This window comes from Dendropsophus ebraccatus, chromosome 1, assembly GCF_027789765.1.
Source record: "Dendropsophus ebraccatus isolate aDenEbr1 chromosome 1, aDenEbr1.pat, whole genome shotgun sequence".
In the NCBI taxonomy this organism is placed as follows: Eukaryota; Metazoa; Chordata; class Amphibia; order Anura; family Hylidae; genus Dendropsophus; species Dendropsophus ebraccatus.
The window spans coordinates 88,285,401-88,312,826 of NC_091454.1; the positions used below are offsets into that span (position 1 = coordinate 88,285,401).

General features: G+C 41.9%; 1 protein-coding gene across 1 annotated transcript in view; it reads left to right on the top strand.

Moving 5' to 3' along the window:
- The window catches only part of WIF1 (WNT inhibitory factor 1), a 69,227-nt gene that overhangs the window by 9,872 nt on the left and 31,929 nt on the right, over positions 1-27,426 (top strand). The window contains exon 3 of the mRNA XM_069955841.1: positions 13,948-14,056. Coding sequence (XP_069811942.1) covers positions 13,948-14,056 — 109 coding nt within the window. The remainder of the gene's footprint in view (positions 1-13,947; positions 14,057-27,426) is intronic.

A 27,426-nucleotide genomic window follows, 5' to 3' on the forward strand; every position in this document is an offset into this window, starting at 1 on the left:
GATATACCGATAGCAGCTCCCTGTGTACCTCATAGAGCTAATATCAGATTCCCCTTCACCAGGCTGGGCTGCCCTGCTCTGTTTTGTTTCAGTCCACAAAATGGCCGACATGGAGGAGCATGTGACCATGCCCTGTCCACTGTGTTCTCCATAGACATATACAGGCTCAGTGGTGGACACTGGGGGCGGGGCCTGGTCACATGCTCCTCCATGTAAGCAATCTTATGGACCAAAACCCCACAGAGCAGGACAGCTCAGTCTGGAGGAGGGGAGTCTGATATTAGTTCTATGAGGTACACAGGGAGCTGCTGTCAGTATATACAGTGAGTCCACTTACTAATACTGTACACTGAGCAATTTTACTTTAAAGTGGCCTACCCCTTTAAAGGGTTGTCCTGTGGTCAGCCATATTGGATGTATTGCTGCTGGTGCATAGAAAACAATAAACAATGTTGGGGGAGATTTAACAAACATGGTGTAAAGTGACACTGGCTCAGTTGCCCCCAGCAACCAATCAGATTCCACCTTTCATTCCTCACAGACTCTTTGGAAAATGAATGAAAGGTGAGATCTGATTGGTTGCTAGGGGCAACTGAGCCAGTTTCACTTTTCATCAAGTTTGATAAATCTCCCCCTGTTATCCTTATCTCTTCGCATTTCCTTGTTATTCTCCTCTGATGTCACTGGTGTCCCCCGCTGATTGCAGCCTTCCAAGACAAACTCATCTCAGAAATGACAGTCCACTCAGCCAATCACCGACTGAGACAGGACAACCCCTTGGCCAGTGATTGACTGAGCGGGCTGTCACTCCCGACACAAGTTTGTCTTGAAAGTGGAGGCACTGCAGTCAGTGGGGTACACCAGCGACACTAGAGGAGGACACAGATGGAAGCCAGAAAGGTAAGGATAGCATGTTTATTGTTTTATATGCATCAGCAGCAATATATTAAAGGGGTTATCCAGTGCTACAAAAACATGGCCACTTTCTTTCAGAGACAACACGACTCTTGTCTCCAGTTCAGGTGCGGTTTACAATTAAGCTCCATTTACTTCAATGGAACTGAGCAGCAAAGCTGGAGACAAAAGTGGGGCTGTCTTTGGAAGAAAGTGGCCATGTTTTAAAAAAAAAATGGCCAACTGACAGTTAAAGTGGACCTTTTCACAGGGAATTCTCAGGCCACCACTCTGCAGTATTCTATGTTAGTAGTGGCTAGCATATAGGTGATGAGTGGAAAGCAGAATGCAGTACCAAGGTGACAGGAATCATTGTTAAACAGTGCACCAGTTGATGTTTAATAGCTAAGCATTCTGTTTGTGGAATGTACGCTAAACAAATGGAATGCAATTATTTTAATTAATAAATTAATAACACATTATTTCCATTTCAAGTAGAAAAAAAGTAATGGAATCATTAGCAAGAAATCCCAATTAGTTCATTGTTGCTCTTCCTCAGGCTTTTATGATGGCCTGTTTTCTTTGAGGAATGGATTTCACAACATTCTGAATAGAGCTGGTTCTAACTTTCTCCAAGAGCAGTTGACAGATGATCTGCAGGATGGAGCTTTGCTATGAAAATATTTTTTTTCCAATTTCCCTAACTTGTCAGTTGGGTTGATTGCTGACCATGTCATTGATCAGTCTTTCCTAAAGAAAAGCTGTGACAATAGTATTAATAAATAAACACATCAAATTTATTAAAGTAAAATACAATTCTTATTGTAATGAGGAGATAAAGGACACAGGTTTTAGACATGTGCCACAGCCTGTAACGAGTGCATGTTGACCAAATTGTACCTCTTGTGTTCGGTGGCCAATGACCACACAACTTGATCGTGAAAAACAAATACCTTGAATCAAAAATAATCTACTTTATTTGTTTAAATTATAAGCCATTTGTCAGCTATTAAACAGAGCATTGTTTTCTGTCACAGAAAATGTATGTATTTATATAGATATATATGTACTCAATGGGATCACAATCCAAATTTACTACCTCAAACACATTAACACAGATTCTGTGCAAATCTTGTCCTTAGTTCGAATCAGAGCCAGGACCCAAAGAGGTACCATGCTTACACCTGAGCACTGTGCCTAAAGAAACAGTTAAGGCAGTAAAAATGACACTGTTGACAACTTTTAAAAGGCCTATCAGTCATGTTTTACAGCCATCTCAACAATTTTTAGGAGTAAATAAGGACTCCATCTAGCTGTTTAACACCAGCAAGATGCTTGTACCTCCTACTAATGTATCTTACAGCATCGACATGCCTTGAAAAAGCTGGAACTTGATTCTTTGAATAACTGTAACATAAGTATAATCATAGAGTTATACCATAGACACATCAATTTTGCAGATTGAGTTAAATGAGGCATAAACAGTCAATAAAGTTTTAATTACAAAAGCATTTTAATTCTGCTCCCTTTTAACTTATGTGCACTACTGATTGTACTTTCGTTAGAACATAATCAGGCATTTGGTCTTTAGTGTGCCCGGGGTGTTTTATCCAAGACATCAAAGCCACTCTGTAAGTCTTAAGAACAAAGGCTTAATAGTTTGAAGCCTGTCCAACATGAGTCTGTACCAGTTAGCCATGTGTCTTACCTTTCATGGCATGGATTAATTTTCATAAAACCTGAGAACTCTTTATGGTCAAATAAGCTCCGTAGTTATCACTGCAAGATGACACAAGCTTTAGTTTGAAATTTTCTTGTAAAGTCTTTCATCTAAATGTGAAGGTGCTAAATACATTTTTGAAATAGCCCAGGGAATTAGTTGGGGTATATAGATCCTTCATTTCTTGCACATATTTAAGGATGTGTTGACACCATCATACAGATACTTAAAGCAACTCTGTACCCACAATCTGACTCCCCTCAAACCGCTTGTACCATCAGATAGCTGCTTTTAATTCAAGATCTGTCCTGGGGTCCGTTCGGCAGGTGATGCAGTTATTGTCCTAAAAAACAACTTTTAAACTTGCAGTCCTGTGTCAAAATGGCATGGCCTAGAGTGTGTATGCCCTAGGATTGTAACACCCCTCCGTCCCTCCTCATCACCAGGAAAGCCCCCGGGCAGGATTTTTCCTATTCCTCACCTGTCTGAATACTGCACTTAACAATCCAGCATTCCTAATGACAAATAGGGCAGGAACGGAGGGGTGTCGCAATCCTAGGGCTTGGGGACAATAACTGCATCACCTGCCAAACGTACAGAGCTTGGATTAAAAGCAGCTATCCGAAGGTACAAGTGGTTCGGGGGGGGGGGGGGGGGGGGGGGGCAGATTGTGGGTACGGAGTCGCTTTAAATGGGGTAAAACCTAATTCTATTTAAATGTTTACTTCTAGTACAGATGTACAGATCACACAGGGGCCCAGAAAAATAAAATGAAGCTGCCCTCACCTGATGCCCAAAGGAGCAGCTCATCCTGGCATAAGTTAAGGGCATTACGTGACATGTAGTATCACACTGTACTGTAGAAAACCACTACAAGACTGCAAATCCTAACAGTCTGTAGGATTGTATGTTGAGTCTGGTCTCAATTTACAGTGGTCCAGAAAGAACTGTTGTATGTTGAATTATTGTAACCTGAGGCCATTGTGGTTGAGCTTAGAAAGTGTAAAAAAATAAAAATACAGAATGTTTTAAAAAAATATATAAAAAAGCTTCCCCAATAAAAGTTTATATCACCCACTTTCCCACTGTACAAATAAAAATGTGTAAAAATAGATAAATATTCAGTATTGTGAAATTGACAAATCTATTAAAATATAACAATATTGCTCCCACACAGTGAATAGCATAAACGAAAAGAGGCTGGGGGAGGGGGCACCAGGATTGCTCACTTTTTATTTTTCCACCTATAGGGCTGGTTGGTGGATCATTTTTTGCACCATAATCTATAGATTTTACTGGTATCATATTGGTGGAAAAGGAATTTTATCACTATTAATTAATTTTTTGTACATCAGAAAAAAATAAATAAACAGTGATAAAATTCCTTTTGCACCCATATCATACCAGTAAAAGCTATAGATTATGGTGCAAAAAATGAGCCACCAACTAGCCCTGTGAGTGGAAAAATAAAAACGTTATGGCACTTAGAAGATGAAGATGAGATTACTGCTTCAGGCTGACCTGGACATGTGCGTATCAATGACCTTTGGTCATGAGGGGTTTAATAGTGAATGATGGGCATTCTAATTTCCTAAAAAGGTAAGAGAACACATACTAAATGGTGCCAACATAAAGTACACATATTGTAAATGTGATGTTTGATGTTATTAACTGATTTAGGGTGCGTGCACATGATGGAATTCCCGCGAATGACCCTCGGCGGATTCCGTCGCTCGTACCTGCACGGGGCGGCGGGCATCTCGACCCGTGCATCTCGATTAAGCATTCTGCCGAAAGAATTGACAATTCACTTCTTCCGGCGGAATCTGCCCGTGCATAGAATAGTGTCTATGGCACGGGCGGAGATGCGTGCCACTGTGTGTGGGTACGAGCGACAAAATCCGCCGCAAGTCATACGCTGGAATTCCGTAGTGTGCACGCACCTTCATGTGGCATGACAATTTTATTCACAAGAAAATTTCTGAAAATGCTAATTTTTGCAAACTGTCCCTAAATTTTGAAGAGAAAAAGTTTTTTCTTCTCAAATAATTGCATCCTTAAGAGGTTAAACAAAGCAAATAAAGCAAAGAAAAGCAAGTTTTTAAATACAAAAATCTGAAAGATTTACAAAAAAGCTGTAAATCACTTTCTGTATAGATGACAGGAGCTTTTCAGGGGCCTGTACAGTTTGCACAGGATTACAGAAACATAAATTAGATGTGCCCTCACCTGGTGTCCAGAAAAGCAGCTCATCCTGGCACAGGTAAAGAGCAGTAAAGAACATGCAGTACTGCACTATACTGTGGAAGGGTGCTATTAGACAACCAACAACTAAGTTTGAAGGCTATGTTCACACTACGTAAAAAACATGGTCGTATTTCATAACGGCCGTATTTGCGCAAACAACAGCCGTTATTTCACAAATAACGGCCATTATTTTGGCAAATACGGTCGTTGTTATGAAATACGGCCGCGTTTTTTACGTAGTGTGAACCCGGCCTAAAGGTGTTTTACCAGTAAAATGTTCACTTTCATACATGTAACAGATTTGTGTTGTCTGTAGCATTTTGTGTATAATCTGATCTCAAGCTACAATGGTCCATGAAAGACCAGTATATGTTTAAAATATTGTAACCTCAAGACATTGTAACTTGAGGGACCACTGTACAGTTGTGTTCAACCCTTAGGGTGGTATTACACGGAACGATTATCGTTTGAAAAATCGTTAAATCGTTCGGATAATCATTTCGTGTAATAGCAGGCAACGATTAAACGGCCAATGAGAAATCGTTGATCGTTTAATAGGATCCGGACCTATTTTTATCGTTTGATCGTTCGCACATCGTTCGGTGGAATAAGAATTCACAGCTGAAACGTACGCAATAGCGACGACTAAATGACCGCAAGAACGATCATAAATAACGATCATCGTTTCGTGTACTTGGGCGAACGATTTTGGGTCGTTTGCCTTAGCGGTCGTTTAGATCGTTTATCGTTAATCGTTAGTCGTCGTAAAATTGCTTGGTGTAATAGTACCCTTAGACTATGTTCCCACTTTGTAAGACACCAGCCATTCTGTGACCCAGCCAGGTCATGGAACGGCCTGTGTCAGAAAAGATCATCCCGGCCGGTACTGCAGTACAAGACGGGTGATCTTTACTACTGCTGTATTTGGATGCGGGCCCAGCTGCACGCTCCATTGTGTGAACTGACAGTAAATAGTGGCCGCAGATAACTGACATTAGTAGGCAGCACTACGTAAGTTCCGTAGTAATCACAGCTGTTGTAACAAACTATCTGTTTAAGCTATACCCTTTTTAGTAATTTGATCTGGATATTTTGCAAGGGTTACAATACTTCTTATTATGGCTGGTGTACCTCAGTTACACTTGGTGATTTTCATTATAAAGTATGACCTGTCCTGTCTCCAATCTCTGTCTAGTAATGCTTTGTTTTTGGAAAACATCTATGTTAATGTTATGCCCTTTTTTATCCTTTTTGTCTCCAATATGTGCGGTTCGCTCTTAGCGCCTATTAGAGCAAGTGCTCCAAGTTGCCAGGGATAGAGGGTTCAAGGTCAGATTAGGGCTTCATTCTATACCCACCCATTATAACTCATAGACTGGCTTTAAAATTTCACTGGCGGAAGTATTGTACACTGTGCATGCCAAGGCATTCGCTGAATATCAGGTAAAAGATGTGCCTTTTCCAAGACATACGCCCTGCTCATCTGATGGGCGGGTAGGGGTGGGGCAAGGTGGTGAAGAGGCGTGGTCTCTTCCAGAGCCTGCAAACAGGTGCAAACCATAGCAGGAATTTATGTGTAATGTGTTTTGGGACTTCCAATGACCTTTATCAACCACAAGGATCGTGAATTTATACTATACTATTCTTTTGGTTCGATAAAGGGACCAATAGATCAATAAATCCGTGAATACATATTTGGTCAGGGCTGAGGATCTTATTTTTGGATTCATAGCTGTCGAATTCAATGAGAATGTAGGTCGTTGTTTTGAAATAAGGGCAATTATTTTCCATTAAATCATGGCCGTCAACTAAATTTCAACAGTGTGTGAACATAGCCTTTCTGTGTTTTCAATCCACTCCTGGTTTTGGTTGCGAAATACTGACCAAAATACTGAGCAATAATACTGTATGTGAACATAGCCTAGGAGTAGTTATCAACTGCACGCAAAATTCTTTTCAAATTGCTCTTAGGCCATAAGGTTTATTATAAGGTAATATTGACAGTTCCACAACATGTGGATCGGAAAACATGTCATAACTTTAGACAATCATTCCAATGTGTTAATGCGTCCGGTCTGCAAGTTAATCACATACTATACTACCAATAGGTTCAGCAATATCTACGTTTATACGCTTTCTTCACCATACCATATATTCCCTGTTGAGAAACGTCCTATCTATTGGGGTATACTTACACATTGGAATGATTGTCTAAAGTTGTGGAACTATTAATAATATATTATAATAAACCATATGACCTAAGAACAATTTAAAAAGAACTTTGCCTGCATGTTGGAGTTTTATCCAAACAATTCTTTTTTTTTTTATTTACAACCTCTATATTAACGAAATAATGGAAGAGGGGCAAAAAAAACTACCTACACCATATACTTCATACATTTCTTTATGCCCCTGATACTGCTGGAGTAAAATATTTGTTCGTATTTTTGTTTTTTAAGGAACGGGTTCTTCCATTCTTTAAATGTTAAGTAATGTTCAGTAATGTCCAGCAAATAGCCAATAATAATGCACTATGGGTTGTACATTATTTTACTACCAAATTTGTCTTCTATATTTTCTACTATTTCTCTCCAAAATTTTTGTATGTACGAGCAGCCCATCCGCTGCGGATCTGTTACGTGTGAAGGCAATCTTAGAAAAAGTGACCACCATACATAAAGTGAAGCATTATGTGGTGCCCATTAAAGTCAATGGGCTGTCCATGTAATCCACAGACATACTAGGTGCTCCAGACGTTTTTCCCTAACATTATATAAAAATGTATCTTCTATACTTGATAACCACTTTAAAAATGGTTTAGTGTGGTAACGGACAACATAATAACTGGGCAGCAGGCAAGAGCTGTAAACTTTTTAACTTTGAACTTATAGGGAAAAAAACATTGTTATTTGTTGTTTTTGCTTGTGGATTGAGATCAAATAATATTGTCAGTTCTAAGTCACAGCTGGCAATTTGATTTATCTTGCCAAGGTAAAAGGTAGTAAAAAATTTTATTTACACATTTACTGGGATAACAGCTATTGGCATCTGCTTTCTGGTAACAAATTTATAATTGCACAACTTGGCAATTGTGTTTTCTTAAAAAAATTATAAAATACCCAGCAAATCTGTTATCTTTCAGATAGTATGTGAAGTGCTATCACATTTAAACTATTATTCCATTTTACTTCAGTCTGCTTACAGATGCCCTTAGGGCCCTATTCCACGGGCCGAGCAAGGTCCGATCAACGATGTATACGAGCGCCGATCTGTTAGATTGCCGCTCGTTTACTGGGCCTATTCCACGGCCCGATGATTGTTGAGCGAGGGCTGCAGGGACATCGTTACCAATGTCCCTGCAGCCCTTGCAGCATACATTACCTGTCAGGTCTTCTCCTCCGCTCTGTCTTCCTCCCCGGGTCCCGCGCGCTCTAGCTTCAGAATGGCCTGTCAGCCAATCACAGGCCGCGGGGGCCCCGACCTGTGATTGGCTGAGCGTTCCGTCAGCTGACAGGCCACACTTCCGGGGAGGAAGACAGAGCGGAGGAGAAGCCCTGCAGGTAATGTATTGTGCTTCTCAAATCGTCGGTCGCCCGCCGTGCGCCGCTATTCCACCGTAGCGATGAGCAGTGGGGGAATGATGATTTTAAGTCTAGCCCTATATGAACGATAATCCGATGACACGATCATCGGCTGATCGTTCTCTCTATTCCACCGAGCGATATTTGGCTGAATCGGGCTGAATGGGGCCGATTCGTCCGATTATCGTTCCTGTGGAATAGGGCCCTTAGTCTTTATACCATGGATAGTGAACCTAGGATAAAAAAAGTGTTCTAGTACTTTAACCACTTCCAACCACAGTGATTTGGGCTGCTGTGTTTTCATTTTTTTCTTCATTTAACTTTTGTATTTTTCCATTGACACAACCATATAAGGACTTTTTTTGTGGGACAGGATGTAGATTTTAGATGCACCCATTATTTTGCCGTATTCTGTATTAAAAAACTTAAACAAGTTATTTGTGGGGAAACATGTAAAATTACCCATTTTTGTGGTTATATTGACATGTTATCTTAAAGGACAATTGAAATACATTAAAAAGTTACATAACTTTGTAATATGCTTCAGTCACCTATTTGCCCCCCTTCCCCATCTTTTCCCTCCTTACTTCCCCCCAGGAAGTGAAGTAAACTCATTCTTAACTAATTGCTGTTGAACACAGGCTCTTCTGTAGGCTCCACCTTGCGTCAATGACATCATCAAGAGGGAGGCTGCTCTTAGTCCTGTTAGGCCAGCCTCCCTTATCAGATGACTCAGCTTGCTCAGCTCTGATTGGCTGAGCAAACTGTAAGCCATCTGATGGTTTTATAGTGTCAGTCAGTGAATTAATTCCCCTCCTCCACCCTCCTTTCTCCTGGTGCCCAGTACAGTCACAGGAACAGACTTTCAGAACCGATTATGTTCCAGAACCACTGTATATCAAAAACTTTCTAACAAGAATAACATTGTATTCAGCATCATTAGCTATATTTTCCCATATCAGCAGGGCCGTATTGACCCGTGGCCCGATGCCTAGTGCAGCACCTTGCAGGGGGGCAGCACCACAGAGCAGGGAGAAGGAAACAACTTTTTTTTTTTTTTCACTTTTTTAGTCTCCCACCTCCTGTTTAGACTTGCAAGTAAATCTGGTGTCTTTTCGAAGGGGGGGGGGGGGGGGTATGGTGGTATTGGTCAGGTCTGGTATTACGAAACCACGCTCCCATTTCTTCGCCAGTAGTCATGTGCTGTTACCAGGGTTATTGGCCATATTGGTTACCACATGAGTGTCGTGTTTCGGCTGCATGTGGTGACGTACAGTAAATGTGGGAATGCGGCCTAAGACTGATTAGGTATCAATATGATGTTCAGAAACTCATGCTGCTAATTGGCGAGTGAAGATAGGGCGTCTTCAGGTTTAGTACCTAGGGCAGCAGCAGCTGGTAATACGGCCCTGCATATCAGCAGGTTCTTATGAGCGAACCTACTGTGAGTTAGCTTAAAACTGAGTATATTGGCAATTAATTTTATTGTCTAGGGATTCCAGGTGCAGCACAAGGGAAGCCTTTTAAAATATCTTGTAGAAAGTGGAAACAATGCAAACAATGAAAAAATGCAAACAAAACATTAAAAACACCTTGATTAATACAGTATTGAGTCGTGTCTATCCTCTTCAATGTTATTGAGTCTGTCCTTTTCAATGATAAGTTCGGTTTTTGTCTTGGACACAATTGATTGGTCTAGAAACAACATAGGCAACTTTACATCGGTCCTACTCAGGGATTATGGCATGGGTTGACATAATATGCAGTAACTGGACTCCTTTCTTCTTTATTCTGGGTACACTAATAACTTGGTGTATCATTGATTTAGTTGTGGAACCTGTGGTATGGCCATATTGTCAAAGCGACAAATACTTTCTCCAAATAAGCTGCTTTTCAACACAACACCACTAGGACACAAGTTGCTTGTGCTGCTGTAGGAAGTCTGCCTGGTTTAAACATTGTAACATGGTCTGCAGCCTCTTTCAAGTTGTCTTCCATTGAGCACATCTAGGATATCATTGGTCAGCAATTTCAGTAAACTGCCATCAGTAGATATTGATGGTTTGCGTGCCCAAGTGCAGTCATTGTGACAGAGCATTCCTCAGACAGCCATTAATTCCCACACTGACAACATGCCATTAAAGTAACTGCATATATTTTAGTGCATACGACTCAATACTGTATCAATCAAGATGTTTTTAATGTTTTGTTTCCATTTATTCACTTTAAAAAAAGATATTTTACAACGCTTTTCTTGTGCTGCACCTGGAATCCACAGAAAATTAGATTAATTGCCAATTTCCACAGTTAAAAGAAAACTCACAGCCGGTTCGCTTTAAAGAACTTGCGAATATGGGGAAATAGGACCAATGATGCAGAAGACAATGTGTTCCTTGTCAGTTTTGGATATATAATAAAAGCAGCTATAGGTAAATTTATTAGCGGCTGTCTATAAAAGGAGTCGTCTGCCTTTGCCTGATATGTGTATGGGTAGATAGCCTTAACCTAGAGAATATATTGTTGTTTTTATTGCACAGTAATTTTAAAAATTCATAAAAATGTAAAGTAAGAGCTAATATAATTTAGAGTATAAATTATAGTAGGAACTTCTAAGGGTGTCATTAAAAAGTAAAACTTGTCTTACAAAAAACAAGCTCTCATATGGGTATGTTATCAGAAAAGAAAAATGTGGTCCTTGAAAAGCAAGAATGAAAAAATGAAGAAAATTGCTTAGTTTTCAACCCCTTAACAACCCTTGAGATAAATGTGCTACCACCAGCTGGGGACCGTGGCCAGGGACCTGTGGTCTAGTGGGGATCAGCTTCCCACTGAGCCAATCTATTATACTGTATTCACTGCCTAGGGCCTTAGCGACACTCCGACGCTGGTCCCTACTCGGAAACCGCTAGAGGCTACCTAGAGAGCTTAGCAAAGACAAAACCCTGACAAAATGGAAAAAAATATGTTTTTTTTTAAATTTTACTGCGCAAATAAATAAATAAATAAATATATATAGTTTCACAGTATATTTTATGGAAAAATTAAGTGTGTCATTGCAAAGTACAATTGCTGCTGCAAAAAATAAAACCCCATGGGTCTGTAGGTTAAAAAATGCAAGCGCTATGGTATTTAATGCAAGAAGGAAAAAGCAGAAATGCAAAAATAAAAATTGTCTGTGTCCTTAAAGGGTTAAAGAAGCTAACTTTCTATCTGAAAATTCCAGGAATCCTTTCATTCAGCTGGGTCGTGATCTCACAGTGACAGAACAAATTCCAGGAATCCTTTCATTCAGCTGGGTCGTGATCTCACAGTGACAGAACATGGACTGTTCCACACAAGCTTTCTACTCCTGTTAGAATTATTGATAATGATCACAGTTCAGCCTCCCTGCCTGTACAGTCATGGCCAAAAGTTTTGAGAATGACACAAATATTATATTTTCACATGATCTGCTGCCCTCTGGTTTTTATGTGTGTTTGTCAGATGTTTTTATCACATACAGAAATATAATTGCAATCATATTATAAGTATCAAAAGCTTATATTGACAGTTAGAATGAGTTAATTAATGCAGCAAGTCAATATTTGCAGTGTTAACCCTTCTTCTTCAGGACCACTGCAATTCTCCCTGGCATGCTCTCAATCAACTTCTGGACCGAATCCTGACTGAAAGCAGTCCATTCTTGCACAATCAATGCTTGCATTTTGTCAGAATTTGTTGGTTTTTGTTTGTCTACTCGTCTCTTGATGATTGACCACAAGTTCTCAATGAGATTAAAATCTGGGGAGTTTCCAGGCCATGGACCCAAACTCTCTATGTTTTGTTCCCTGAGCCATTTAATTAGCACCTTTGCTTTATGGCAAGGTGCTCCATCATGCTGGAAAAGGCATTGTTGATCACCAAACTGCTCTCAGACAGTTGGGAGAAATTGCTCTTGGAGGACATTCTGGTACCATACTTTATTCATGGCTGTGTTTTTAGGCAAGACTGTGAGAGAGCCGATTCCCTTGGCTGAGAAGCAACCCCACACATGAATGGTTTCAGGATGCTTTACAGTTGGCATGAGACAAGACTGGTGGTAGCGCTCACCTCGTCTTCTCCAAACAATCGGAAAGGGTATTCATCAGAGAAAATGACTTTACCCCAGTCCTCAGCAGTCCACTCCCTGTACCTTTTGCAGAATATCAGTCTGTCCCTGATGTTTTTTCTGGAGAGAAGTGGCTTCTTTGCTGCCCTCCTTGAGACCAGGCCTTGCTCAAAGAGTCTCCGCCTCACAGTGCATGCAGATGCACTTACACCTGCCTGCTGCCATTCCTGAGCAAGCTCTGCACTGCTGGTAGCCCGATCTCGCAGCTGAAAAACTTTTAAGAGACGTTCCTGGCGCGTGCTGGTCTTTCTTGGGCGCCCTGGAGCCTTTTTGGCAACAATGGAACCCTTCTCCTTGAAGTTCTTGATGATGTGATTGATTGTTGACTGAGGTGCAATCTTTCTAGCTGCGATAATCTTTCCTGTTAGGCCATTTTTGTGCAGTGCAATAATGACTGCACGTGTTTCTTTAGAGATAACCATGGTTAACAGAAGAGAAACAATGATGCTAAGCACCAGCTTCTTTTAAAGTGTCCAGTGGTGTTATTCTTACTTAATCATGACAGATTGATCTCCAGCCCTGTCCTCATCAACACCCACACCTGTGTTAATGGAGCAATCACTGAAACGATGTTAGCTCGTCCTTTTAAGGCAGGGCTGCAATGATGTTGAAATGTGTTTTGGGGGATAAAGTTCATTTTCTATGCAAATATTGATTTTGCAAGTAATTGCTGTTAAGCTGATCACTCTTTATAACATTCTGGAGAATATGCAAATTGCCATTTTAAAAACTGAAGCAGTAGACTTTGTAAAAATTAATATTTGTATCATTCTCAAAACTTTTGGCCATGACTGTATACTTACAGGCACCGATTTATCAAAGTGTGTAAAATAGAAACCTGTGTTAATTGCCCATAGCCAGCAATCACAGTTCAGCTGTCAACTGTGGTAAAAATTTAGGCACATTTTGATTCGTTCCTATGGACAGTTTACACCAGATCCTGTTTTACAGACTTTAATAATCTGGACCTAATCTCTAATCCTATTTTGAGATATACAAAGATTAGGATTAATACACTGTCCTCCCAGCAGGCACAGATGGTACTGTCTCTAGCTGCAAATGTGATGCTGTACTGACGATACATCATGGGATTGAGAGCAGATTTGAAAGGGAAAGGAGGCAGTTTGAAATCTAAAAAGTCAAGATGATGATGGCAGCAGAACTGGGATGACAGGAGAAATAATGGTGGTGAGAGTACATTATATGGGCAAGAAAAATGTAGGATTGCTTCAGTAGAGGGATATAGTTGCTGGTTTGCATTAATATTATATAAAATCTTAGATATTGATACATAAAGGTTTTATTTGCCTCAGGGACCTCACAACAGTCTATCATATAAGTTATGCTTATTGTTACAGGCAGAATATTTTTATGAATTCCTGTCTCTCCGCTCTCTGGATAAAGCAATAATGGCAGATCCCACTGTAAATATACCATTACTAGGCACTGTGCCACACAAGGCTTCAGGTTAGTATGATGCTAAGCTTTATAAATGTGTTTTGTCTCCTAATTTTAATAACTTTTCTACATTGTAGTGGGCAGGTCTTTCTAAATACAATAGCTGACAAGAATTTACAGGGAGCGTGTCATCATAAGTTTACTTATTTATTAAATTACGTTTTTATATTAAACTTTTTTTATGAATTTTTCATAATATCTCTTCTAATTTTCCATTTTACTGTCTAGATTATAAATAAAAATAATAAGGCTAAGGCTATGTTCACACTACGTATATTTCAGTCAGTATTGTGGTCCTCATATTGCAACCAAAACCAGGAGTGGATTAAAAACACAGAAAGGATCTGTTCACACAATGTTAAAATTGAGTGGATGGCCGCCATATAACAGTAAATAACTGCCATTATTTCAATATAACAGCCATTGTTCTAAAATAACAGCAAATATTTGCCATTAAATGGCAGCCATCCACTCAATTTCAACATTGTGTGAACAGATCCTTTCTGTGGTTTTAATCTACTCCTGGTTTTAGTTGCAATACTGACTGAAATATACGTAGTGTGAACCCAGCCTAAGACTGTAAATCTCCACATGAATTGTAACACCTGAATAGAGAAACTTCAGCCACAGACAAAATAAAAACATCCAATATCCATGCCAAACTAGAAATGCATTTCGGCAGATAGACCAAGTTCAAGCCCACCCTCTCCAGTATAAGGGAACAAGTGTCAGCTTTACCTGGGTGTCTTGGAGCGGTCATAGAAACCATATGCCGATCAGGGATTTTCCACAGCAGTCCAAACGGTCCACATATGGTCCACCTTCTGCTGTGGGCCATCCCCGATCAGTGGGTAGTTTCTATTAGAGATTAGCGAACCGGTTCGGCCGGTATGTGATCCGGTTCGGATTTTTCCAAAAATCGGAGTCCGATCGGATTCCGATTTTTTTTAATGCTTTTTAAAATGGCAGCTGCCATTCTAGAAGGCATGAAATGTTCTGGGCGGGAAAAGCGCTTTCCTATGATGTCCGGAACACATCCAATCAGCAGGGATCTTGAACTATCCCACCCCCTGTGTGATGTCGGTATTGCTTTAAGAGTAGCGGTCAGATGACCGCACCACGCAGTGTGTAGACAGAGAGAGAGGAAGCATACTGTTAGCGGTGCACAGAGCTCGTCATTGACAAAAAGCTGCTGCTGCTGGTGCTGCTGCTATTGAGTTCTACAGACTACTGAGAAGATATTGTAGGAAAGGAAAGATTAGGAAAGCGGAGAGGAGAAACATCTAGTGATTGAGAGAGAAATATAGAGAGGGCGAAAGATAGATAGATTAGGCATAGGACAGCAAAGGGTGCACGGAACAAAAACTTGCTGTCCAGATATACAAGTCCTATACTTCTTTTTTTTTTCTCAAATCTGTGTTTTATTTTTTGGAAGAATACCAAACATAATGAAAGAAACATTGTACGTGTAATACAAAGAGTATAACAAGTACATAGTGAGTATGAGGTATAACAGTCCACCTGATCCAAGGAGTGATGAGAGTCCACAAGGGGAAGGGAAGAGGTAGCATTGTCCATTTCAATCTCTGCGATCTGGGTGATGTCCAGTAAATGTCGGCTAGCGGAAGATGTTAGCGGTGAGAGACGGATGTAAAGTCTTTCAAAGGTGAAAATAAAACATCTCAGCATACCACCGTGGCAAATCTTGCTATTACTTACACTGAACCTGGGGTTGTAGGGATATGAAGGGAAGTGGTGCTGTATTAGGCAATATGGGTGGTGTATTGCCTCCTCTTCCATTATGCAGAGAAAAAGAAAGTTATTGGGCAACCGCTCCCAGCAGGTGGGGTTCCAGTGTGGAACAGCGGAGGGGAGAGTAAAAGAAATAGAAGAAAAGTAAGGAGGTTTCAGGAGGGAAAAGTAGGGAAAGTGGGGTGAAGAGGTAGTGGGGGGGGGGGAGGGTAAGGGATCAAGTACGACCCCATCAAGACTGTACTACAAAAGAATCTCTAAATGCAAGCCATGGAGACCAGGTTTTCTGGAATTTAGTTTTTGAGTGGCTTAAAACACTTGTCAATTCTTCTAGGCGGCAGATTTGGTTTACCTTTTCGAACCATTGCCGTTTAGATGGGACTGTCTGACTCAGCCAGTATAATGGGACTAGGAGCTTCTCTGCTGAAAGGAGGTGTGCATGCAGCGAGTGTTTATGGAGATAGATAGATAGATAGATAGATAGATAGATAGATAGATAGATAGATAGATAGATTAGGCATTGGACAGAAAAGTATGCACGGAAACAAAATGTGCAGTACAGATATACAAGTCCTATACTTATGATAGTGTGTATCACATCCGTCTGATCCTGAGAGACAAAAATACCTGGTGCAGGTGTATAGCAGAATATCTTTAAAAAAGTGCTATATATACATATAGACAATTTCTATACTTTGACCCTTCTGATAGTGTGTATATCACATTCGTCTTATCCTGAGAGACAAAAATTCCTGGTGCAAGTGTATATCATAAAAGTCTTTAAAAAAGTGCTATATATATATATAGACAATTTCTATACTTGTCCTATATATTACAAGTCCTATATATATATATATCTACACTACCGTTCAAAAGTTTGGGGTCACCCAAACAATTTTGTGTTTTCCATGAAAAGTCACACTTATTCACCACCATACGTTGTGAAATGAATAGAAAATAGAGTCAAGACATTGACAAGGTTAGAAATAATGATTTGTATTTGAAATATCATTGTTTTTACATCAAACTTTGCTTTCATCAAAGAATCCACCTTTTGCAGCAACTACAGCATTGCACACCTTTGGCATTCTAGCTATTAATCTGTTGAGGTAAGCTGGAAAAATTGCGCCCCACGCTTCTAGAAGCAGCTCCCACAAGTTGGATTGGTTGGATGGGCACTTCTGGCGTACCATACGGTCAAGCTGCTCCCACAACAGCTCAATGGGGTTCAGATCTGGTGACTGCGCTGGCCACTCCATTACCGATAGAATACCAGCTGCCTCCTTCTGCTGTAAATAGTTCTTGCACAATTTGGAGGTGTGTTTAGGGTCATTGTCCTGTTGTAGGAGGAAATTGGCTCCAATCAAGCGCTGTCCACTGGGTATGGCATGGCGTTGCAAAATTGAGTGATAGCCTTCCTTATTCAGAATCCCTTTTACCCTGTACAAATCTCCCACCTTACCAGCACCAAAACAACCCCAGACCATCACATTACCTCCACCATGCTTAACAGATGGCGTCAGGCATTCTTCTAGCATCTTTTCATTTATTCTGCGTCTCACAAACGTTCTTCTTTGTGATCCAAACACCTCAAACTTGGATTCATCCGTCCACAACACTTTTTTCCAGTCTTCTTCTTTCCAATGTCTGTGTTTTTTTGCCCATCTTAATCTTTTTCTTTTATTGGCCAGTCTCAGATATGGCTTTTTCTTTGCCACTCTGCTCTGAAGCCCAAAATCCCGCAGCCGCCTCTTCACTGTAGATGTTGACACTGGTGTTTTGCGGGTACTATTTAATGAAGATGCCAGTTAGGGGACCTGTGAGGCGTCTGTTTCTCAAACTAGAGACTCTAATGTGCTTATCTTCTTGCTTAGTTGTGCAACGCGGCCTCCTACTACTCTGGTTAGAGCCTGTTTGTGCTGTCCTTTGAAGGGAGTAGTACACACCGTTGTAGGAAATCTTCAATTTCTTAGCAATTTCTCGCATGAAATAGCCTTCATTTCTAAGAACAAGAATAGACTGTCGAGTTTCAGATTAAAGTTCTCTTTTTCTGGCCATTTTGAGCGTTTAATTGACCCCACAAATGTGATGCTCCATAAACTCAATCTGCTCAGATCTGTTTTCAGATGTGTGAACATGTTTGAAGGTTTTTCTAATCATCAATTAGCCTTCTGAGCCAATGAGCAAACACATTGTACCATTAGAACACTGGAGTGATAGTTGCTGGAAATGGGCCTCTATACACCTATGTAGATATTGCACCAAAAACCAGACATTTGCAGCTAGAATAGTCATTTACCACATTAGAAATGTATAGAGTGTATTTGTTTAAAATTAGGACTAGTTTAAAGTTATCTTCATTGAAAAGTACAGTGCTTTTCCTTCAAAAATAAGGACATTTCAATGTGACCCCAAACTTTTGAACGGTAGTGTATATATACACAAGTCCTATATATTACAGAAAATACTGTTCTCATCTACCAAGTGTAGCAATCAGAATTTGAATATAAAGTCATGGCACAGCGGCAGCAGGAAACCTCACAAAGCGTTTCAGGCAGAGGGCAGGGCAGAGAGTCTGGCTCAAGGGGCAGAAGAGGAAGTAGCGCAGGAAGAGGGTCCAGTGGCAGGCCTGAGCTTCCTTTGTCACACCAGGGTCGTGTCCACACGTCTAATTCCACAGTCCTGGAGTGGCTAGCTCACACTTCGACCACAAGGATGAGGAGTGAGACAGCCAGCCAGGTATCTGTGGGTACCTCGGACACGACCCTGACTTGGCACTGGCACGCAGCAATTCCCCCACGTCCTCCATCTGACATCCTTAGCAACATCCCGCTAACTTTTGACCCGCCGCCTGCAAGGGAACTGTTGGCGTCTATGAACAGCCAACTGCTCTTTGATGATGATGAGCACGTGGGGGAAGAGACAGGGGACAATCAAGTGCAGGGCATAGCTGTGTTGGAGGCGATATCAGAGCAGGCCCATGTTAGGCCTGGCAGGAGAGCAGTAGGCAGTAGACGAGAGAGGGCTGGGCAGGAGCCTGATGAAGATGATAGCATCATTCTGGAACGGGAACATCCTGGCACCAGCGCCATGGCTGTCCATATGAAACGCCACCACCTTTCGGCCTGGGAGAAACGGGGTGATAGTGGGTCACAGCAGGCCCAGGCAGAGCCGCGGTCAACAGCAGCAGGAAGCAGCAGTAGTCAGGGGGGGCCTTTTAAAGAGTCAGACCTTCTCTGTGGAAGGGAGTGTGGCTTCAATCCCTTCTTCGGCTGGTGGCCCCTGTGTTGCTAGCAGTAGGCAGCCTGGCATCATGGAGTCCCTATACCGGAGGCAGACATATGCACCCAGCAATCCCGCAGCAGTCAAGCTGAACGCCCACCTGGCCAAGTTGCTGGTGTTCTAGGCTCTGCCGTTTAAAGTTGTCGACTTGGTGGAAGGTGCCGAGTCGACACTACTTTTCCAACACAGCTATCCCGGACATGTATAGCTATGTAAGCTAAAAGGTTGCTGACTCGCTGAGCCATTCAGTGAGCAGACATGTACATTTAACCACAGACATCTGGAGCGGGCAAGGGCAGTATATGTCCATTACTGCTCAGTGGGTAAATGTAATATGGCCGGCGGACCCCCAGCAACTTGGCCAGGGAAGGGCGATGACACCACCCCGTTGTCACAGCAGGGTTCCTGTGTCGCGGTCCTCCTCCACCTCCTCCAGTAGGTCCAAAACCTCCCTAACCGCCAGTGTTCCTCCCTTGTACAACTTGGGTGTAGCACGGAGGTGTCAAGCTGTGCTGCATGGGTGAAAGGAGACACACAGGGGAAGAGCTGCACCACCTGCTCGAGACGGAAATCCTCTCGTGGCTGACTCCACGCCATCTTAAAGTTGGGACGGTGGTGAGTGACAATGGGAGCAACATTCTCTCCGTGCTGCGTCGAGGAGGTATGAGGCACGCCCCGTGTATGGCACATGTTTTAAACCTAATAGTTACACACTTTCTAAAGTCTTCATCCCATTTACAGACTGTGCTGTCAATGGCTCTAAAGCTGTGTAACCATTTCAGCCATTCACTGGCATCCATGTTGACCACTGCTGTGCCTACCCTTGCCACCATGTTGGCTACTGCTGGGCCTTAACTGGCATCCAGGTTGACTACTGCTGTGCCTGCCCTTGCCTCCATGTTGGCTACTGCTGGGCCTTAACTGGCATCCAGGTTGACTACTGGTGTGCTTGCCCTTGCCTCAATGTTGGCTACTGCTGGGCCTTAACTGGCATCTAGGTTGACTACTGGTGTGTCTGCCCTTTCCTCCTTGTTGGCTACTGCTGGGCCTTAACTGGCATCTAGGTTGACTACTGGTGTGCCTGCCCTTTCCTCCTTGTTGGCTACTGCTTGACCTTAATTGGCCTTCATGTTGACTACTGCTGGGACTTAACTGGCATCCATGTTGACTACTGCTGCTCCTGCCTGGCCTCCATGTTGGCTACTGCTGATCTTGCCTGCCCTCCATGCTGACTACAGTTGCTCCTGCCTGCCCTCCATGTTGGGTACTGTTGCTCCTGCCTGGCCTCCATGTTGACTACTGTTGCTCCTGCCTGCCCTCCATGTTGGCTGCTGCTGCTCCTGCCTGGTCTCCATGTTGGCTACTGCTGATCCTGCCTGCCCTCCATGTTGACTACTGTTGCTTCTGCCTGGCCTCCAGGTTGGCTACTGCTGATCCTGCCTGCCCTCCATGTTGGCTACTGCTGATCCTGCTTGGCATCCATGTTGTTACACTTTGTGTGAATACTTTGTGGAAGCCTGTGGCTGGTAGGGGTGTACACAGCAGATAACAGTCACAGTGGGTATATGCAGACTCTTGTTTTGTTGCAGCAGCGCTGGATGATGTCCGGCAGGTGAGCAGAGTGTGGTTCAGCAGAGCTGGGGGTGGTAAGCGGCTGTTCCACTAACGGATTTGTAGGAAGATAGCACACAGCAGGAGCGGGTCCTGGGTAGGTGAGCGGTAGCACCGCTGACAGACAGCAGGCAGGATATGTAGCACTAGGTGAACCTTGCTGAGGAGTTTAAACAGCAGGGTGATCCCATGTGCAGCAGAAGGTTTAATCAGGAGGTTTAGTAGCAGGACTCTGGAATAATAGGACCATAGCAATATACAAACAGGAGAGTCTGTAAGCTTGAGGCAGACAGAAGCTAAGTTCTAACTGATACTCAGGCAGGAAGGGGCACAGGTGCACACATTAATATAGCCTCAGAGAGCAGGTAAGATGGCCACTGAAGCTGCAGTGGCCATCTTACAAAGAGGCAGAAATGCCCACAAACACAGCAAACATAAAACAGGACCAGATCTTAACACTTGTTGGCTACTGCTGCTCCTGCCTTGCCTCCATGTTGGCTACTGTTGCTCCTGCCTGTCCTCCATGTTTGCTACTGCTGCTCCTGCCTGGCCTCCATGTTGGCTACTGCTGCTCCTGCCTGGCCTCCATGTTGACTACTCCTGTACTGGCCTCAAATGACTATTGCTGGACCTCCACTGTCCTCCAATGACTACTGCTGCTCCTTCACTGCATTTGTGACCTTTTTCCTGCATAGACCCTGTAATGGTGAATTTCCTGCATTGACCCTGTAATGGTGAATATTGAAGTCTAAAACAAAAAAAATGACTTTAAAATGATTTTGAAAAGATAACGATGTTACTGACATGTAGAGCCCTAAATTCAACCCAAAACACTACCCCCGTATCATATAGATGCTTTAAACTATGAAATCCGAAGAAATCCGAAATTCGGTTGAACCGAACTTTCCGAAAAAATCCGAAAGTCTGGTCGGACCGAACTTTTGAAAAGTTCGCTCATCTCTAGTTTCTATGACCACTCCAAGACAGAGCAGGGTACCTGACACAATTGGCCTCTCAATAGCCAGTTAACACCCTGCTCTGTACTGTCAAGGAGCAATAACCCCAAAACAGCTGTCTGTAGATGGGTAGTCTTTCCTTATGGAGAAATTATTGGTTTGGCATACTTGCCTATTCAATGTTCTAAGACCCCCAGGAGTGAAACACTGACAAAGGAAAAGCCACCTTCTGAAGGTGCGGTTGTGGTGACTGCCCCGTCGGTGTGCAGGGACAGATGGCCAGTTACAAGCTAGCTGGTACAACGTGACTCCACTGATGTAGTGGTTGGCCAAGATATAGTTCTGCCCAGTGGTAGTTTGTTGTGATGTCAGTGCCACATTCTTGACCATGCGCGGTAAAGGTCATAAGTGCAAAAGATTTTCAAATCTTGAAAAGTAATATTGCATCAAATCTTGAAAAGTAATATTTCCAGTAATCAAAAAGTTGCATGTACTGTATGCAGTCAAGGTACCAATAGAAAGTACAGATAGTGGCGCAAAAATTTACACCTCACACAGCCCCATAGACCCAAAAAAAAGCGTTATAATGCTGGGAATAGAGCAATTTTAAACACATTTAGGTTTTTTAAAAAAGTTTAAAATTTTTTTAAAGCAAATAAAATAGAAGTTAAACAACCAAAATTGGCTTTGTTATTAACCCGTAGGTGTCCTAGGACGTACCGGTACGCCATGGGTGCCTGTCCCCAGACCGGTACGTCCTGTGCTATGAAGCGCACTCCGGAGCGGAGCGCGCTTCATAGCAGGTGGGGTCTGGCTGCAGTGAGCAGTCGTGCCCTTACCGTTAATGACAGGCTGCAGCGATCACGCTGCAACGTGTCATTAACCCCTTAAACGCCGCCGCGTTTAAGTGTAAGTGACAGGGGCAGTCCCCTGTCACTTACCGATCAGGACCCCCCCCAGTGTGACTGGTCGCTGTATCGGACCACTGTAGGGCTCTTACCTTCCTCTGTGCAGTCCGATCAGCTTTCTGCTCATTAAGTGTGCCACAGGCAGGCTCAATGAGCAGAGCGCCTATAACACTGATAACTGCTATGCCTATGGCATAGCATTGCACAGTGTCTGCAATCTGATTGCAGGTAAGAGTCCCCCAGGGCAAATTAAAATGTGTAAAAAAAAAAGGGAAAATGTTTTTATAAATACCCCAAAGCCCCTCCCCCAATAAAAATTAACCCCCCCCTCCTTTCACATTATATAAATAAAACATATAAAAATAAAAAAACATATTATATACCGTAGTGTGTGTAATTGTCTGATCTATTAAAATATAAACTGTCATCGCAAACGGCATAAACGAAAAGAGGGAAAAAAGCGCTAGGATTACTGATTTTTTGTTATAATATTTATAAAAAATGTATTAAAAAGTGATCAAAATGTACAAGCTACACAAATATGGTATTAATAAAAACTAGAGATCATGGCGCAAAAAATGACACCCAATACAGCCCTATAGGTGAAAAACTAAAACCGGTATAAGCGTCACAATAGGGCCACTTTATTAATAATTAATTGCAAATAAAAAAAGCATTTAATAAAAAAATATATATAACATTAGAGAATCTGTGTAAACCAGCCTATGGTTGTGTTCGGGCTGACCTTTGGAATAATGGTATCATGTAGCTTTTACTATAAAGTGCATTACGTAGACACAGGAACCCCCCAAAAGTTACCATATTGCATTCTTTTTTTATGATTTTACCAACTTATATCTTTATAAATAATATTTTTGGGGATACGTCATATATGTTATGGTAGAATGAAAGATGCCATTACAAAGTACAACTACTCCTGTTAAAAAACAAGCCATCAAATTGCACTGTTGATAGAAAAATAAAAGTGCTAGAGCTCTTAGAAGGGGAGGAGGAAAAAACGAAAATACAAAAATGAAAATTTGCACGGTCCACTGGCTCATTTTGGGCTTGGTCCTCAAAGGGTTAAGGTTCAGTTCGGATGAAACCAAACTTTTCTTGGAAGTTCGGCGAATATGCCTAACCAATCTTTTAAAACGTTCACTCATCTCTATACAGTCCATTTTGCCTGGAAAACCTCTTAAATACAGTTTCATATTGCTATATGTATATGTTCCATTAAATAACATTATCCAAATGTGTATTAACTGAAGCATTTGTTCATGTAATAGTAATTTTCCCATTGTATTATTTCCAGATACCGTTTGCTTACTGCACTTTCATTGTGTCAGTAAATATAACATGCAATTAGCTTTTGTTGCTCAAGATGGCAGTATAGCAAGTGTGTGCTAAGTGCTTACAATCCACATTGTATTGTGCTGTGTTTTTAGCTGATGTGTGGGCCCATTACTCTATAATCAGAAAATGACAGATGTGCTATTTATATCCGAACAAACAGGATGAGGTTTCAACCAGCATGTATTTTATTGAGACGCGAAGGGGAGCTACTCATTCATCACACAGCATTTTGGAAGTTATGGCTTTTAGGCTGGGTTCACACACACTGTTCTGAAGAAGTTTTTTCCCCCTTCCTTTTTGTTAAAATTAGCAGTGGTTGGTAGCTGTTAGTGAATAGGAAATATGATCCATTTACAAACAGAATACTGTTTATTTGCATTATGTTCTACATTTTTATTATCTATTATTGTTTCTTTTTAAAGTGCCCTTCATTTCAGAGCTCTGTACATGCTATAGGGGTTAACATACAGAATGTACGGGGTTAACATTTAGGGATTTCACATTTAGGGGGTTAACATGTAGGGGGAGATTTATGAAAGGGTGTAAATATACACCTGGTGTAAACTGCCCACAGCAACCAATCACAGCTTCTTATATTTTACCAGAGCTGCAAGCAGAGCTGTGATTGGTTGCTGTAGGAAGTTTACACCAGGTGTATATTTACAACCTTTCATAAATCTTCCCCAGAGTGTAACGTGAAATCAAGCGAAAGACATGAATAAAGTAAATGACCGACTGATACATAGGAAGAGAGCGAATTTGCCGAAGTTCGGGTTTGTCTGAACCTGAACTATGGGCTTCTGATTCCCGCTGTCTGCAGCCTCCGTGAACAGGGTGGATACAGCCTTACGGACCACGTTGAAAACTGGGATACAGACATTGGCATAGGCTGTATCCCAGTTTTCCAGGCGTTCCTTAGGCTGTATCCACCCTGTTTACGGAGGCTGCAGACAGCGGCAATCAGAAGCCGATAGTTCAGGTTCAGACAAACCCGAATTTCGGCAAATTCGCTTATCTCTAGTCATGGGAAGGAGACAGTAGGAAAAGAGAGCAGCTGGTCGCAGTGCAGTGAGTTGGCAGCAGAGTTGTAGGTTGTAGCCTAGTCTGAAGACATGGCTTTTCAAGTTGCTTTTAAAAGTTGTGATGGTGGGTGAGAGCTGGATGTGTCAAGGGGAATTGAGTTTTAGAGTATAAGGGAAGCTTAGGAGAAATCTTTGAGGGGGTTGTGGCAGGGCAGTTTTTAGGTCATTTTGGCAACAGGGTGAATCTTGATAAAAGCGCCCCCCCCCCCCCACCACACACACACACACTCAGTTCAGCCCTGGGGAAGGAAGGGTTATTCAGGTTATTAGAAGCAGTGTGTTTATTGCGGCATAGAGCAGTGCAGCGCTCTTACCTAATAATGTTCTACTGAATACAAAAACATTATACAGTGACTCACAGGTGACGTCTTCTTTGATCTGACGGTCACTTTCTCCCCAGTGTCCTTCTAACTTCTAAACCACTGCCCGCAGCCACTGCTGGAACTTTGGAGCTGGTCTCTGAAGCGACAGTCCGCTCAGCCAATTACTGCACGGGGCACTGTCCCGTCTCAATCAGAAATTAGCTGTGAGGCTTGTCGCTGCAGAGAGGGGTGTAGAAGATTCAGCAGCCACTCCTAACAGCACGGAAAAACTAGAAGGTCACAGTCAAGCGTTGAGAGGTAAGTAAACGTTTTTTTTTTTTTTTAAATATACATCAATGGTTGCTCAGACATTGCTAACGATGTCCATATAATAGGCTCTGTAAGTGAACACCGATCTAGCAGATGGTCATTTGCATTTTGAGAATATTAAGCCGTGCAATACAGCCCTTACAGAAGATCTATTACCATTTACAAAAGCTGAAGTATAGTCTCCCCTTCTCTGCGGAATGACCTCTGGACACGTTACAGGCAGTGCCTATAAAATGCTCTCATTATTGTGAATAGGGTATGGGCCAGTATATTTTGCATGTCCATGGGGCCTTCTGTACATATCTGGTTGCCCCCATAAAAATTTATACAAAAAATAAAAAATAAAACGTGAAATAATAGAAATAGATTTGAAAACAAAACGACACTTTTCAGTAAAAAAAATAAAAAAATAGGTGAGACATTCACTTTTAGGCTAAGTTCACACAATGTAAATTTTTTATTAATCACGGCCGTTTTTGCAACAATGGCCGTGATAAATTTACATTGTGCTGCAGTCTATAGAATCACGGTCGAGTGTATACACATACTATACGCACCGTCAGGGATTCCTAGCTGCTGCAACGAAAACTGACATGTCAGTTTTGTGCGTCCACTATTCATTGAACCCTGACCGTGCACACAATAGAGCGTGCAGCTTTGGCCGCACTTTACATTGTGTGCAATGGTGTATTGGGATGTGGGCACACAGGGAGGCGCCCGCATCCCAATTCAATAGAAATTAAGTTTATCCCGGCCAGTAAACCTCACTGGCACCAGCCATTCTGTGACACGGCTGGGTCACAGAACGGCCGGTGTCATACGCTGTGTGAACGTGGCCTAAATAAGTAGTGAATCGTGCACGTTGCTTGCTCGTTGATAATTTGATTTTTAAGCCACAGCTGTTGTAAATGTTGGTAGATCATGTGTTATCTATGTATACTGGTTTCACCTTTAACTGTACTTCTCTCTGTGATAAGGAGGACACTCTTAGAAAGTGACCTCTACAGAACAGGAAGTCAAAAGGCAATATTACCTGGCCTGTCATGCAAGGTAAACAAGTGCCAGTCTGCTAGATCAACAGTCGCTTATAGAGCCTTTTATATAATTGTACAGCCAGGGCTGCATGAACATCACTAGAGATGTTTGTGCAGCCCTTCCCTTTAATTAGCTGTCAGCTGCACATCTCTTCTTACGCGGAGCAATGTGCAACTGACAGAAGATTTATGTTGAGAGACAGCGATCAGCCGACAAGCTTGTCGGCTGATTTCTGGCTCTATTACATGTTGAGGCATGTGTCTGATTTGGCAGATAACCTCTCTATTTATTAGGGCCCTTAGCTTAGTTTTAGGCTGAGAATTAAACAGTCAGAATAAAAACTACAAAATTTCTGGATTTTATAACATAGGTAGTAAAAAGGAACTTGGGGTAAAGGAATTAACCTCACCTCATTGGAATGCCTTTATCACTAAATCCAATGGACATCACCATATTCTGACCCAGTCAAGGTGACCTCTAAGGGAATATATGTTATGCTTTTATTGGTCACAAAATGTATTTTGGTTATTACTTAAAGTTTGCTACTTAATCATGGAAGTCTGGGACTTCCCTACCCTATATAACAAAGACAGACTACTAAATTGTTATATGCTAATTGGAGACCTTTTATTGATACAGCCTTAAGTAGAGAAGAGAGACAATCATTATGTATAATTTTAGATAGAGAATGGTATGGTGTGATTTAAAGAGCTCACTGGGGTTGCTTATGACTTCAAGCAATGAGAATGAAGGTAAGCTTCTTAC